The sequence below is a fragment of the Theobroma cacao genome, chromosome 9, assembly GCF_053813885.1.
Source record: "Theobroma cacao isolate CCN51 chromosome 9, ASM5381388v1, whole genome shotgun sequence".
In the NCBI taxonomy this organism is placed as follows: domain Eukaryota; kingdom Viridiplantae; phylum Streptophyta; class Magnoliopsida; order Malvales; family Malvaceae; genus Theobroma; species Theobroma cacao.
In genome coordinates this window covers 42,650,050-42,666,258 of record NC_142647.1, presented here as the reverse complement: position 1 = coordinate 42,666,258, position 16,209 = coordinate 42,650,050, and the positions used below count along the sequence as shown (strand labels likewise).

At 32.8% G+C, this 16,209-nt stretch overlaps 4 protein-coding genes across 4 annotated transcripts; 2 read left to right on the top strand and 2 right to left on the bottom strand.

Moving 5' to 3' along the window:
* Positions 1 to 1,263: 1,263 nt before the first annotated feature.
* Positions 1,264 to 1,772, bottom strand: LOC18589972 (RPM1-interacting protein 4 (RIN4) family protein). Its single transcript, XM_007015196.3, has 2 exons — positions 1,515 to 1,772; positions 1,264 to 1,433 (listed from the first exon to the last, which is right to left on the bottom strand). Exons 1-2 carry the CDS (start codon positions 1,704 to 1,706, stop codon positions 1,386 to 1,388), a joined length of 240 nt encoding a protein of 79 aa, XP_007015258.2. The 5' UTR covers positions 1,707 to 1,772; the 3' UTR covers positions 1,264 to 1,385.
* A 1,399-nt stretch (positions 1,773 to 3,171) lies between these two features.
* LOC18589971 (uncharacterized) lies at positions 3,172 to 4,638 on the top strand. The gene has a single exon (XM_007015195.3). The coding sequence runs from the start codon at positions 3,389 to 3,391 to the stop codon at positions 4,613 to 4,615; it is 1,227 nt and encodes a 408-aa protein (XP_007015257.3). The 5' UTR covers positions 3,172 to 3,388; the 3' UTR covers positions 4,616 to 4,638.
* A 3,872-nt stretch (positions 4,639 to 8,510) lies between these two features.
* On the bottom strand, positions 8,511 to 9,194 carry LOC18589970 (RNA-binding (RRM/RBD/RNP motifs) family protein). Its single transcript, XM_007015194.3, has one exon. It carries the CDS (start codon positions 9,062 to 9,064, stop codon positions 8,690 to 8,692), a length of 375 nt encoding a protein of 124 aa, XP_007015256.1. The 5' UTR covers positions 9,065 to 9,194; the 3' UTR covers positions 8,511 to 8,689.
* A 3,167-nt stretch (positions 9,195 to 12,361) lies between these two features.
* LOC18589969 (flavonoid 3',5'-hydroxylase 1-like) lies at positions 12,362 to 14,330 on the top strand. Its single transcript, XM_007015193.3, has 2 exons — positions 12,362 to 13,258; positions 13,500 to 14,330. Exons 1-2 carry the CDS (start codon positions 12,362 to 12,364, stop codon positions 14,127 to 14,129), a joined length of 1,527 nt encoding a protein of 508 aa, XP_007015255.3. The 3' UTR covers positions 14,130 to 14,330.
* The last annotated feature ends 1,879 nt before the right edge of the window (positions 14,331 to 16,209 follow it).

Here is a 16,209-nt window from a genome sequence, read left to right as displayed (position 1 = left end):
TTGAAAGGTTGGAGAATGGTCAGTTTACTAGGGCATCGAGGCCATAGTACAGCAATTTGTGTAAGTCATCTTTTTTCTCCTCTGCATGGGAAATACATTTAGGAGGATTAGAAATGAATATTTCAGCATTTTAAGTTTTACTGGATTATCATTATTATTATTTTTCTTTAATTCAAAATACTAATGAAGTAGCAATTAGAATTCCTTGCAAAGGCATAGTTCTCCATGTAAGAACCCTTGCATGTTAACCAAGGGACATGGATCATATACAATAACAAGAAAACTATGGTGTATGACTCAAGCTATGTGCTGCTCTCCTGTTTAACAACTCTACTTTTAGTCCATTATTGAATTCTCACTGCAAAAATTGAATGGATTATGATATTTCTTCTGTGGTAAAGAGAATGAGATCACCTCCTTTATTTATGATTGCCCTAGCTCTTGTAAAATTTGGAGCAGATGGTTTTGAGGTATTCAATTTAATAAGTTTTGTTAACTTCCTTTAATTGATTGATTGCTGTTTAATTCTTGTCATGTAAATGCTTTTATTGAGAAGTTCATTCTGTGGAGTGCTTGTGTTACAATTGTTTGTTGGAACCTTTGGAACAGATGTTCTTTAGCATTGTTTCACATGGCCCTCAAATGCGACTAGCTTTGTTGTTACTTGGATGCTGCTGTCTATTTAATTTTCTTGTGCTGACCCTGCTTTAGTGCTAAGAAAGGAGATTAGAGCAGTTTGCTGTTACCCTTGGGAAAGTTATATGAAAATTGATGAGGGAAGCTTGGCCAAGTGCTTCGTACTTAAAAGCTGAGATTTTTTATTTGTTTGTTTTAGGTTTAATTGCTAGCTTGACAGTACGGATTTTAGTAGAGTGATCTTTTAGATTGATAGTTGTTATTGGCAGATGAGAAGGCGGTGGTGAAGCCTTTTTGTTTGTTAAATTTGATCAAAACATGCGAAGAAAGTAGGGCGCGGTATTGTATACTGAACCATATTTACAGATACACACTGTCTTGTATGGGCAGATTGGTTCTACTCGAAGCAAAAACCGCTTGAAATCAACTAATTAGATTGAAATTAGTTTCTCGTGTTTGAGTGAAGAAAATTGATGAGACCATAAGAAAACAGCTCATGTAACATATGTATAGGCAACTTTGGATGTCAGTTGATATAATTATCGTGCCATTGCTCTGATAATCAGAGGTTAGAATCACGTATGATGGAGAAAGTTGTAGGTATTAGGAAGGATATTTACATGGCAGACCAAGCTTAAAGCTTAAAACCTTCTGCTTAATTCCTGAACCGAAGAACGCCTTATCAGTAAATCTACAGGCCAGATGTCTAGCTGTTTACGCTTTACACGGCCAAAAGACTGGCAGGTGGATCAAGGCCTGATGCAGCAATTAATATAGGTCAAGATCTTGTTTTTCTTCTGCATGGCAACATTAGAAATGAGACAAAGTGAGGGTATTTTCAAGTGGATGAAGCAGGATTTAGTGAAATGAAATGTTACCGTAACAGAATCTTCCTGGTATTGCGGCTGAGGTAATGAAGCAGCAGCAACGAATTCCTGCTCATTTCCAAGGCTACGCCTAATATCAGTCTTCTGTTGCTTCCTGTTGGCCCGAGCCCGCGAGAAAACCATTGAATAATCCGTGGCTCCTGGACCTTTCTGATCCCACCCTCCAAATTGAGGAACAGACATCCATGCGTTATTCTGTCAAATACCATATAACTAGTTATTCATTAATATCTTCTCATTCTGAGTAATTAACTCAATGACTATTATCCTATAGATGGGCAGTAAAACTTTTATGGGGAAGAGAGGAGAAGTTGGCAACCAGAAAGAAATCCACATAATGCATGGTAGTAAAACCACAAAATAATAAAAAAAAAACAGTAGAGGATCAGGCTTATTACCTCCGTCCGGTGGGCCATGGTAGGGTGGGAGGCAGGAATAGTTGAGATGATGATCGATTAATTAATCCCCAAATTGATGGATGTGCGTGCTATATATGTACATATAAATATATATATATATATATATATATGGGAATTAAAGATTGGGGTTTTGTTAGATGCTGCTGCATTATTTGGATAAAGTGGAAACAAAAAGGTGTTTTGCAACCATGCAACCCAGTTGGCTAAAACTAATTAAACCATTTTCAGTTAGGAACTGGTGGTAAGAATATAATGTGTACGTCCATGGAGTGCCTAAATTAGATTAGTATTTTGATAAGGAAAATGAATAAATACTGTTAATGAAGGTTCCTCGGCATTGTTTGATTTTAAGTTTTATTACAAGATGTAAACATCCATTTCTTTGAATCAAACAGTTACCACTCAACTAATTACTAGTATTATTGATTTGGCATCACTAATTAAGGATTGGCCATAAAATAAAACTTAATTTGTTGCTATGATATTTCAATCAAGAGCTGGAAAGAAAATCTAAAATTGGGGCTCAATCTGATTGTTACTTTTATTCATTTAACAATCATTGTTAAGATTGATAAATGATTTTTAAAAAAATAAAATAATAAAAAGATATATATAATAGAGGAATTAAAAATTTAAATTTTTGTAAATAACAAATTACATAACTTTTTTCCTAGTATTATATATATATATATATAAATAATTTTACTCATATATTAAAATAATTACATTTAAATTGGTGTTACGATATTTTAATTATTTGCTCAATGTAAAATAAATTTTGATTTACCTTTTATTTCACTAAAATAAAGAAAAGTAATTATTAACAATCAAACAAATGGAGATTAAAAAGGAAAATTACACGGAAAGCAAAAGAAGATTTCATAAATATCTATCTTGTTGGTGGTGTGTGGACCAAAAGCGTTAATTTGGCTGTACTTAAATCATGAGCTTAATCCCATAAACGGTTCCTAGGTTTATAGGGAAATTGAGAGAATTCCATGTTAATTCTTCATTCTATTTGAATTGCTAAGGCCAGAATAATATACAGGCTGAAAAGGAAAGTAACGTCAGAACGAAGTCGGCTTCCAGTAAAAGGCTTCATTAAGTTACTTGTCAATCAAGGTTTCGTTTAAGTTCCAATCAAGAAAGACCTACAATTACTGGGATTTTCCTTGTCAAAAGCTAATCCTCTTTGGCCAAGGATTTGGATTCATCCTGACCTTGTGAGGATTTCTCTTCTGCTATATATATGTATACACACACACACACTCACCCTAATCGGTCTCTTTTATTCTTCTAAACCCTATTTTGCTGCGCTTCACTCTGCTGCTTCTATGATACCTCTCCTCTCCTGAATCCTATTAGTGTTGTTGGCTTTCCATCTTCTTTCTTTTTCGAATATATCATCCTCAGGCAACTGATTGGATTGAGACTGAAAGCATCAGCATGGTGCCTGGAGATACTTCTTTAGATTTCTTGGCTCAAAAGTTGAACGCCGCCGAAATAATTAAGCTCCTGGAAGAATGTGTTGAAGCCCCTGATCAAAGCCAAGATCCAACAATTAGAGTCTGTAGATACTGCCACCGAGAGTTCAAGTCGGCCAAGGCCTTGGGAGGGCATCTTCGGATCCATAGTCAGCACCAGAGTGGGTCAAAAGCTGGAATTCACCACTTGGAGAATACGGAATTTGCTTTCTCGGATCTCGATAGTCAGCAGAGCTCCGAAGAAGACAACGCTGGTTTCACTTGTTTTGTTTGCGATGACGGTTTCTCATCACTGAAGTTGTTATGTCAGCATATGAGAAACCATCGTGAGGAGGATTACAATGGCATTCAACAGCCAACACCACCTCAAGAGAGCACTTCGTTAAGTGAACCCCAGACCACTGTCGAAGAAGGGATTGACGAAGTCTCTCCAGGGAATGATCACAATCAGGGGTCTTCTAATGATTTGCTGAGCTATGTATCCAACTGGTCTGCAACTGGTAAGAGAGGACGGAAGCAAATTGATAGTGACAAGATTGATGGCATAATATACAATGCGGTGCCCTTGAGGGTCTTTTATGGATCTCAAGTTCCTTGGAGGGAAAGGAGACTTGGAGACTTCGCGGATTCCAACCAAAGTTTGTTGAAAAGGAAGAAACAGAAGACAAGGCTCAGTAAAGATGTCTCAATCGAGTCTCAGTCGGGAGCTGCTAATAGCTATAAAACTGACAGCGAGGCTACTGTGGAGGTCTTAGGCAATAGTGAGCAAACGACGAAAAATAGCATCTCAATGGCCACTCAGCGGGGGTTTGAAAGTCGTATTTCTAGCAAGTCCATATCCAGGTCCAGCCATGGAAAATTGAAGAAGCCTAAACGTGCAAAGGCGGTGAATGGTGTGCACCAATGTGAGATTTGTGGCAAGACGTTCCAAACCGGTCAGGCACTTGGTGGGCACAAAACGTATCACCGAGTTAAGCCAGTTGTTGATCCATCCAGGGGGGTGTTAGTCCAACGAAAAGCCGAAGAACAATTGTCTGGAGAATCTGGTCAAGTTAGCGATGGATTCAGCAGAATGCCGTTGCCAAGGCCAGGAGAATTGTCTGGAGAAGCCCATCCATCTGCGCAATCTAATCAACGAGTTACTAAGAGGCTGCTAGATTTTGATCTTAATATTCCTTATAGAGAATGAATTTCTCTGTATTATTTGTTCTATGTCTCAAATGTCTGAAATTAGGTCCTCCAATTTTTGCTTTAAGTAGACCCTTTTAGAATTTACTTTGTTTTCGACTGTGAGAGTTTATTGCTTCTATAATTATTAAGTATATCATTTTCTAGGTAGGGTGTGGTGGTTTGGCCCTGGTTCAATGGTTGCAATTTTAGATGTGCATATATAATTAGAATTTTCTTTGCTCAAATCTGCTGCATTTTATTGGCACCACCGGGTTACCACTGCTTTGATTCTTCCATGTTTTGATCATAATGAAAGCTTCTCTTTGTTTTTTTAATTCTTTTTCTTTCAATTGGGTTCATTGAGTTATTCTCTCCAGGTTTCATTTCGATGGTAATACTCATGGTTTGAGCGGCTGGGCCCTGGTTGTCACTGCACTTTGGACCTGGGGTTTGGCAACATCTTCAATTTTGTTTGCAATTTCAGTCGAAAACAAAACAATAAAAGAACTGAAACCTTCCTACAATGAGGAGTAAGTTTGTTGATAGCAATCAGTTTGGAACTTTGGATGAAGCTCCCCTTTTCCTTCCCTTCTCTTTTTCCACTTTTCTCTTCTTGAAAGATTTATGTTCATAAAATTGCTTGCATTATGTGCGATTGATTCAAGCTCTATATTGGGGGATATAATAAGATGAGTGTGGAGATTTAAATATTGCGAAAGATAATTAATGAATAAGCCGTGCTTTAATTGTTCATGTCTACATATTTATTTTATTAAAATTTTCAATCAAAGAACTCAGAATCGGTAACCAAATCTTCCTTGTTAAAAAAAAAATTAACAATTTATAAAACGATTTCATAATTCACACCCATTGCTTTGTGTTTTGGATTATGTTTATATGAGAATGTTTCAAAAAAATCTGAAAAAGAGGTGAAAACCACCCACCACTGTAGAAATTTTCGTTTATGAAATAATTTTGTCTTACATTTATGGTGTGAGATTGATTCTAGTGTGTGTATATATACAGAAACTTCAATTAAGATATGAATTAAAAACCTCTATGATTAATTAAAACTCATGCTTTTATTATTTATTAAAAATAAAAACTAGTAAAAATGATCAAATGAGCCTACAAATTGACTCTTAACCTCAATTAAATGAATGAAACAGCAACGTTGATAATTGCATCTTCGCCTCCATTTACCAAACATTGCGGGTTAAAACTTTTATTCTGTGCGCGTTGGGCATTCCATTCCTCTCTTTCAATCCTTAGTCACACTTGTTTCGCCATATTTTACACAATTTAATCCTTACCTTCCTTTTCCTTTGCTAAGTTAACATAAATTTATCACAAATTTGAAACATAGAGTTACAATGCTCATTTTTTTTTTCAATAATAACTTTTTATATGTTTAAAGAAAAGGTAGAATACAATGATTTTTTAATTTTGATCATAATTATACACACACCTATTGATTTTCAAATGAATATTCCACCTTAAAAGAATATATTCACTGAACATATAAATCTTCCAGTTAATCAATTGTTAATATTTTCATTAATTTGATGATATAATTAATTTTAAAATAATTTTACCTTTTATTAATTTAAAAAGTTATTATTATATAAACTATATTTTTTTAATTTTTTTTCTTTTTTCAAAAAAAAAAAAAAAAAAAAAAACTCTCAACCGAACACCCCGCAACCGGCCATACTCCCCTAGGGAGTGCATCAAAGGAGCACCAGATCTGGTGCTCTCAAGGGGAGCCCGAGATCTAGGGTGCACGGCCAGATCTTGCGCTTCCCTCAAAAGATTCGATCGGATTTGGCGAGATGACTAATCGGTGTCAGAGCACGTTGCCGACCAATATGAGAGAAAAGAAAAAAGTGAAAAAAAATAGACATTTTAAACATTTAAGGATTAGACATTAATATTATTTACATGTTTGAAGCAAAATATTTATTTTAAAAATTAATGAACTTGCATAAAATTATGATTAAAAATAAAAAAAGTCCGTGTATTTTAACCTTAAAGAAATTATTAGGATACAAGGTTTGCAGTTGACATAGTTAGGCACAAAGAAAGCACACTCACCACTTCAAATTTACAAGCAGTTTTTTTCTTCCCAAAAAGACATTAGTTACAATTGCATTTAAGCACACATTGTTTTACAATATGAGGCAAAGAGCATCCTTGAAAGGTTATATTCAACAGTAGTTTGAATACGGAAAAAATCCTCCCCAAACAGAGTCGGGGAAGAGAGATGTTCTGTCTATTTTTTTTTTTCACGTATAATTGTTTTAAAGTTTCTATATCCAGATATATCATTCTTGGCTTTTTTCAACACTACCCAGAAATAGAGGGTTTTGTAAGCATACATGGAGTGGAAGTAATGCACCATATTCAACATAAAGATCAAACCAGCAGCCTGGTTCCGCAGTTGGACACACAAATAGGTCTACTCCTACATATCTCCCAAATGTTGTACTCGTTGGAGGATACCTTATTGCTTTACATATTTACCTACTTGAATTCTCCACCTAATTTTGCAGAACACAACCATAAATCATAATAGGTCACTTCAAGAATTTAGTATTTGGTAACATGACATTCCATCTATGTTCCATTCTCTTATTGTGTGTCCACCATAATTTGGCAAGCACTTAATAAGGATTTGACTCTATGTTCTTGTTCCACCTTCAGCCTTGGATTCCTTCCACCAGTATTACTACCCTCTCCCTTGTGCCACAGAAGATAATTACAATAAGACATGACCTACCAGTTATAAAACACTCTCCCTCGTGCTAAATAATTGTGCAAGCAATCTTTTTCTTTAACCTATCGCATATGGCATTGACAACATGGGAATTGAGACGCAGCATGCATTCCTTTTTCTTTTCTTGGCTAACTCAGAAAGCTGTATACATATTTGAAGCCACTGTTATCTTATTTATTTATTTGGGATGGGGGAAGGGGTCGTGAGGGTGGATTGTAGAGGAGAGATTTGCCATGGTCAAAGATATTAAATACTTAAGCATAATATATTGTGCTCCCAAGCTAACAATATCATTCTTCCAAGGCCCAAGTAAACTTTTAATGCATAAATACATGAGTACGTACATAAGAACATGAAGAAAATAGTCTCATAGTTAAAACAAGACACATGAGATCAAATCAATTTCATATCAAGACAATAGGAATAAAATGGCATCCTTTTAATTTATCATCTACTTGATGAACACTGGCATTATCAGCAATCACTCTCGCCTACCAAACTCCTTTTCAAATTCCGAGTTCAAATTGAGTTAGAACAAAAAAAATTCCTAAGCCTAGATGTGAGTATTATCCAGAGTCAACTACCAACAGCTTTTAGCTCACGCAGAGGCTGTCAGTAGCCAAGCATATTAGGTAAAAAAACCCAGGCACCAATCCCCAAGTCTTTTTTTTTTTTTTAATCTCATTATTACTTAATTTTCTGCTTATTTACTGTGAAAATTAGCCAATTTTGCTTCTTTCCATTTTATTTCCAATAAATAGGTAGCACTTCACACCCCCAACACCATACCTTCAAATCCTACCAACATATCAAGACATTGCTGGAGTTAAGGATAATGCATTGACAGATCTTTTCTTCTCCATTAATATAGATATTACTGTTAACGACACTGATAGAGAGATATTCAATTCACAGCTTTCACAATAGGACATCCTTAAGCTATCAGCATATAACACCTAAGATCAATGCCTCGACCAAAATGTAGAAACCCAAGTAAATGGGAAACCCTAAATTAGAGCTCAATATATCAGCAAATATATGAAGTTAACTGACACATGCATGCCAAAAACTAGCAATAAGCAAAATTCAGCAAACATCACGACTTCCAAAATTGCAAAAACTTAAAAGCCATAAGACATAATAACTCCAAATCACATTTAAACTTCTCACAGCACAAGTATAAACAACGTATAATTATTGAACGAACACAAACGAACAACATTTACGATTATATTAAGCCATTAATTCAGATGTTCGTACAAAACCCTACAATTCCAAACATGAACATATTTGGAAAAAAAAAACCCATATATATTTTTACTTATCTTTAGTAGAAACGCCGTATTTCTCTTGCATCCGAGCGATTTCTTCTTCCTTCTTCTTCTGATCAAACTTCTTGCTCATCTTGGCCTGCTGATAATACAAGACAATCAAATACCTATTCGCGACGTTGAAACCAGAGAGATGATCCACCGCCGTTTTGGCATCGTAGATGTCCTCGTAAACGACGAAGGCGGTGCCGCGTGTTTCTTTGCTGGTTCCGATGCGAATCTGGCGAATGGCTCCGTATTTGCCGAAGATATCGTACATCTCCTCGCTGGATATGTTGAATGGAAGGTTTCGAACGTAGAGGACCCGGTTGACTTCCGGGGGGAGCCGAGTGTTGCCCTTGCGGAGACTGATTGTCGTCATTGGGTTAGGAGAGAGACAGGTATAGGTTTTGGGGATTTTTCAGAGAGCGAGAGAAAACCGAGAAGATTGGGGAATTTGTGGGAGGTGACGAGGGCCGTAGATTTTCGTAGAATGGAAACAATGGGTTGATGATTGTTCTGGCCCATGTGAAAAGTCTTGGCCTTCGACTAGTTTTTAGTCATGCAATCCATTGAAAATGTGGGCATCTAAAACCCTTATAGCATGTTTGGTTGGGGAATGGCTAAGCCATTCCCCCTTTATTCTCAAGGAATTTTTATTCCTTTGTTTGGTTAAAAAATGATTCAAGGAATAGCCATTCCTATGGAATGGCTATTCTTCAAAATCCTTTAAAACCAAGGAATAGCTAATACCACCCTCCCCCATGGTATTAGCTATTCCATGGTTGAGGAATAAATTTAAAAATTAATAAAGACAAAAATACCCCTTACAAGTTTGAAAATTTACAACTTTATTAGTATAAAATATTATTTTTCTCTCTCTCCTCTTTCTCTCACTTGATTCCAATTTTTAATAAAATATTAATATTAAATTATAAATAAAATATTAATATTTAAATTATCAATTATTAATAAAATAAATTATAAATTATTTCTATTTAAAAACAAAATAAATTAAAAATAAATAAACATAATATCATTTAAATTAGATAAACAATATTAATAATTAAATCATCAATTATTAATATTTAAATAAATTACCAATTATTAATATTTAAAAAATAAAATAAAAAATTAATCATAATAAAATTTAAATTAAATAAAATATTAATATTTAAATTATCTATTATTAATATTTTAAATAAATAATCAATTATTAATTTTCAAAAATAAAATAAAATAAAATAATTGATCATCATAATATTTAAATTAAATAAAATATTAATATTTTAAAAAATAAATAAATATTAATATTGAAATTATCAATTATTAATATTTTAAATAAATTATCAATTATGAATATTTTAAAAATAAAATAAAATAAAAATTAATCATAATAATATTTAAATTAAATAAATGTTAATATTTAAATGATTTATTATTAATATTTTAATTAAATTCTAGATTATTAATATTTAAAAAATCTAATAAAAATAAAATATCACATAAATAATAAAGGGTGTTTTTGTCTTTTTATTTTCTATTCCTTTCTTATTCCAAAATTATTGTTACCAACCAAACACTACAATAAGTCATAATAATTATTCCTGTTCTATTCCCTTTGTCATACCAAACTAAGTAATAACTATTCTATTCTATTCCCACCTCATTCTATTCCCACATAATAACTATTCTATTCCATTCCTGTCTATTCCGCCAACCAAACGTACCATTACGGTTTCTTTTTGAGCCCCTTTGGAGGTACGGATGTGCAAATTCGAGTCGTAGTGAGTTTATTTTTTTGATTCTATTCAGCTGTTTTAATTAATTAAGTTTGGTTAAGATAGTTTAATCAATTTGATTTTTTATTTCGAATTTCTAAAACTAAAGTAATCAAATTAACTGAATTGAGTAATACTTAAAAAAGATAAATGAGCTTTGAGTTCAAAAAACAATAATTTCTTCTATCTTCAGTATTTATTATTCAATTCAAAAACAAAACAAAAGAAAGTCTCAATAATTAAAAAAACAAAACAAAAGAAAATCTCAACATAAGATCTTGTAAAAAAAGACCACATCCTATATTTGTTTTCCATTTTTTATAATTACAACTACTTCGATTCAGTTTTAATTTTTTTAGAGAAAGAGTTCAATTTTTTCGATTTTTTAATTTTCAAAATCGATTTCATTGAATTAATCATTTGCGCACCCCTACTTGGAGGAGAAAGAAACTGATCATCTGCTTAATTCTTTAAAAAACATAAAATCTTGTCTCCATTAGAGCTTCTGAGTTGCAATTATTAATTTTTTTTTGTAAACAGGTATTCTTTTGGCATTTCAATCTTTTACCATAATCAATTATTGTAAAATTAGATCATTGAGATAATCGTTACTTTTAAAATTTTTAGTCATTCTATGTAATTCATTTAATTATTAATCTAATCAGTTACGTGTTATTATATTAACACGTAATTTTATCGGTATTGGTTGGTCTAACCTCTATGTGTTTATAAACTTGTATCTTGCAATTTACTAATTAATTAAATGTTGAGTCCAATCAAATTGTATTGTCAAGTCGGTAAATGTAGCTTTTTAATGAATTTGAATTTTTTTTTTAATTTAAAAGTTTCTAAGATTCCTTTCTTGTCAATATAGAAAATTTGAATTCAACTTTTCGAGTAGAAGAAAATACACATAAATTATATATTAAATTGAATATTTAAATATAATTAACTGTTATTTTTTACTATGTTTAATAATATAATAACATGATTGAAACCATCATAATTATTTCTAATATCTTAGCATTACAATTTTGAGTCCTAGACTGTATTCTCCCTAAAATAATTATTTTCAAAATTCATTTTAACTTCAAAAGCTTAAGCTTGGCACAAGGCGGATATTAACTTCGCAAGCTTGCTTTAATTTAGTGAAATGCAATCTCAAAAAAACTGCAGAAGAAATAAAGTTTCTATATACTAAATTGATTCCCAAATTTTTTTATATTGATTATCTTCGATTATACAATTAAAGGTAATTGCTTCTCTCACCGGAAATTTCACCCTTTTTTTTTTTTTTCTGAAATTCAAGACAGACTTCTAATTTAGAATTTCAAATCTTAATTATTGTGATATTTTTAAAGAACATTAATTTCTCTATTTAAAATGGTCTTTCTAAAATGAAACGCAAAACTAATAGTAGCAGTTTTTTAAGAAATAAGATAATAAATTAACCGAAGATATAACTCTTAATGATTTAATGTATTGTTTAAGATCAAAGCAAAGTAATCTTTGAATTTAAGATCACCGGCCAATTTTTAAAAAGAATTAGTAACATTTTGAATCTTTACTGAATTCTAGATTACCAATTTTATATAAGCTGTGTTGTCAGTGAGTTCCGTCTTTGACACTCTTACCCCAGCTTACAAAAAATAGAAATCCCATTAGTTGGTGCAATTCGGTTTGAAGAAAGTGGAAAATTTAGCTGAAAAGAGTTACAAACAAATTCAATAAGTAAGCACTCCTTGCCTTATTCATCAAAATTTCGTCATTCCTGCAAATTTACCAGGGTCTCGTGCATTCCAAGCATTGGTGTGGTAGGTCTCACGTGCTCTAACCTAACTTTGCCTTCAATTAATTTTCTTGTATATAAATTTCACATTACCCCAAGCTGATTCTCCATGGCACTTGACACATTGCTCCTTCGGGAGCTCACAGCAGCAGCTATTCTCTTCTTTATCACACGTTATTTCATTCGTTCTCTTCTCAGAAAATCAACCAAAACGCTTCCCCCTGGCCCGAAGGGGTGGCCGGCTGTGGGTGCTCTTCCACTCCTAGGGTCCATGCCCCATGTCACACTGGCCAAATTAGCCAAAAAATATGGACCTGTCATGTACCTGAAAATGGGAACATGCAGCATGGTGGTGGCCTCAACCCCAGATGCTGCTCGAGCTTTCCTTAAGACCCTTGACTTGAATTTCTCCAATCGACCCGCTAATGCTGGTGCCACCCACTTAGCTTATAACTCTCAAGACATGGTCTTTGCCGACTATGGTCCAAGGTGGAAATTGCTTCGTAAACTGAGCAATCTACACATGCTTGGTGGTAAAGCCCTAGAGGATTGGGCACAAGTCCGTACCGTTGAGCTAGGCCATATGCTTCGAGCTATGTGTGAATCTAGCCAAAAGGGTGAGCCAGTGGTTGTGCCAGAAATGTTGACGTATGCCATGGCCAATATGATCGGCCAAGTGATCCTCAGTCGACGAGTTTTCGTGACGAAGGGGTCAGAGTCCAATGAATTCAAAGACATGGTGGTGGAGCTCATGACCTCTGCCGGGTTTTTCAATATCGGTGACTTTATACCGTCCATTGCATGGATGGATTTGCAAGGGATTGAACGTGAGATGAAGAAATTACATAAAAGATGGGATGTGCTGCTGACAAAGATGATGAAAGAGCACGCGGCAACAGCTCATGAGCGGAAGAGTAAGCCTGATTTCCTTGATATTATTATGGATAACAGAGAAAACTCTGAAGGGGAAAAGCTCAGTTTGACCAATGTCAAGGCACTTCTCTTGGTATGTTGTTTTGGCTAAGTTAAATTTTCTTTTGGCTCTGAAAGTTACCCATTGAATAAATACATATGTGAATATATAAACCATGTGAAGATTAAAACTTATATTACAAGCATGTTTCTTGCTTTTGAGACAATACTGGAGTTAGTAATGTCAAATGAAGATCAAAGCTTTTACTTAATATGTAGTGGTACATATTTTCAACGTTCCATCTTCTAATTCCTATTTGTCTTTCCATTGCAAGAATCTATTCACTGCTGGCACGGACACATCCTCTAGCATAATCGAATGGGCATTAGCTGAAATCATGAAAAATCCTACCATACTCAACAAAGCTCATGACGAGATGGATAAAGTCATTGGCAGAAACCGAAGGCTCCAAGAATCTGACATACCCAGACTTGCATACTTTCAAGCCATATGCAAAGAAACATTCCGAAAACATCCATCGACTCCGTTGAACTTACCGCGAGTTTCCTCCCAAGCTTGTGAGATTAATGGCTACTACATCCCAAGAAACTCTAGACTTAGTGTCAACATTTGGGCAATTGGTCGTGACCCTGACGTTTGGGATAATCCACTAGATTTCAACCCTGAAAGATTTATGAGTGGCAAAAATGCCAAAATCGATCCACGTGGAAACGATTTTGAGCTAATTCCATTTGGTGCTGGAAGAAGAATCTGTGCTGGAACCAGGATGGGTATTGTGCTAGTTGAGTACATTTTAGGCACATTGGTGCACTCTTTCGAGTGGATCCTACCAAACGGTGGGGAACTAAACATGGATGAGGCCTTTGGGCTTGCCTTGCAAAAGGCTGTGCCTCTTTCAGCCATGGTTCGCCCACGGCTCGCCCGAAGTGCTTATGTTTCCTAAGCTCAACGATCCTAATCCCAAGGCCCAAATTCTATCCTGCCAGATGACTTATATATGGTCATTTTTTTCGTTGTTGTTTTGGTCAAGGCATCTGACATTGAAGAATGAAGTAATTTTCAATTGATGCTATGTTTAGTTTCAAATATTCTAGCCTTTCTTGTATGCTAATGAATTACAATGAATAATTAGTGGCTTTTTTTATTATATAGTGGGCATCCTAAGAGTTAATTATAAAACAAATATAGTCTGGTATACATATTGTTTTATTGATATACGAAATTATCTCCCATGATGGTATATTGATTAAAAAAATTTAAATGTTATGAAAACGCAAAGAAGGCATTTGGTATCAACGGTATGTACCTAAGTTTCGTATAATGTGTCTAATTAAATTATATTACAATATTTATTTTGAAACAAATCAACACAATATAAGATTGTAATACAATTACATTACAACCAATGAATGTAATGTGATTGCATTGAAAAACCAATACAATCTTAGATTACAACTTACTCTACAATATTCTTAAACTTGATTTGATATTTTTGACTTTTTTCAGTAATTAAAATTCTAAAATTTAATTTTTATCACTTCAAAAAAATTTAAAAATTTTGAAATATTTTGAATTTTTTATAAAAAATCTACAAATTTTGAAAAATATAAAAATATTTTTAATTCTTAGAAATTCAAAAAAAGTTTCAAAAATAAAAAAAATTAATTATCAAAAAAATTCTGAAATGATAAAAAATAATTTTTTATTTTTAAGAAATTATAAAGGATTAGAAAATTCATAAAATAAAACATATATTTAGAATTTTGGAATAAAATAGAAGATATTCTTTTGCATGCTTATAATTTTTTAACATTATAAAAAATATTTCCTCTCTGTAATTTTTAATTAACTTTTAAAAATAAAAAATATTTCTTTTTTACTTTCAATTATTTTTAGAAAATCTCTTTTGAGTTTTTATATTTTTGGTTTTTTCCTAAAGAGAATTATTTCTATTTGTAATGTTTTAGGAATACTTCGACATAATAATAATAACAATATATTTTAAAATTTTCAAAAATACATTTTAATACATAAAGGTAATTTTAAAAATTAACATTACATTCCTAATAAAGTGTTTGTAAACCAAACACTGTAATTATATCTTCTCAGCATTTTAATCACACTTTCCTAAAAATATCAAATGCTGCAATATTATTTTACTAGCGATAACATTTCTTGCAATGCAATTGTATTACAAGGCACAAAATACAACCAAAATGTCTAGAAAAATAGATTTGTGACATGATCATCGATCGCTTATGCCACGATATAGGCATAATTCTCAAATAAACCCCTAAACTATTCAAAAAAATTCAAATAAACACTTATTCTTTTATTGCATTTAATAAAATCCTTGTACTTTTATTTTAGATCAAATAAACTCTTATGACTAATAGTTGACTAATTATCATTAATCAAAATGTCAATTATCATTTTATATCTTTGTGGTGCTGACGTGACGTTAATATGAAAGGTGAAAAATATGATATGATGATGTCATCATATCACATTAACATACCATCTTATCATCATTATGATATGTCAACAAGCATTAGTGCCATGTCGCATAGAATGATAAGTAATATTTTGACTAAGTCAACCATTAGTAATAAATGCTTATTTGATTCAAAATAAAAGTATAAGGACTTTTTTAGTTCAAAATAAAAGGATAAGAACTTGATTAAAGACAATAAAAGTATGTGAGCTTATTTGAAATTTTCTGAATAGTTCAAGGATTTTGTTAAATTTCATGCCCCATAATTTATTTGACATTCGAAATAACTTTGTTTGTTAGGTATTTACTTAGTACTTCTTGCAATCATATTAATTAAATGAATTTTCACTCTCATCCATGAATGTAAAATCCCATCTTAAACTCAGCAATGAAAAAAGTGTACGTAAAATTTAATTTGATAGAAACGAATAAATTTATTTTTTTTCATAAAATAATAAATGGTCATATTGTCTTTGAATAAGGAATTATTAAGGTAATTATCAAGTTTAATTGAATTAAGTTTACATAA

Bases quoted from the DNA above. Each gene is read 5' to 3' on its own strand.
- LOC18589972 (XM_007015196.3), bottom strand. From the start codon at position 1,706: ATGTCTGTTCCTCAATTTGGAGGGTGGGATCAGAAAGGTCCAGGAGCC. The intron at 1,434-1,514 runs GTAACATTTCAT...GTTGCCATGCAG, and splicing joins ACCAGGAAGATTCTGTTACG to AAGAAAAACAAGATCTTGAC.
- LOC18589971 (XM_007015195.3), top strand. From the start codon at position 3,389: ATGGTGCCTGGAGATACTTCTTTAGATTTCTTGGCTCAAAAGTTGAAC.
- LOC18589970 (XM_007015194.3), bottom strand. From the start codon at position 9,064: ATGACGACAATCAGTCTCCGCAAGGGCAACACTCGGCTCCCCCCGGAA.
- LOC18589969 (XM_007015193.3), top strand. From the start codon at position 12,362: ATGGCACTTGACACATTGCTCCTTCGGGAGCTCACAGCAGCAGCTATT. The intron at 13,259-13,499 runs GTATGTTGTTTT...TTCCATTGCAAG, and splicing joins ATGTCAAGGCACTTCTCTTG to AATCTATTCACTGCTGGCAC.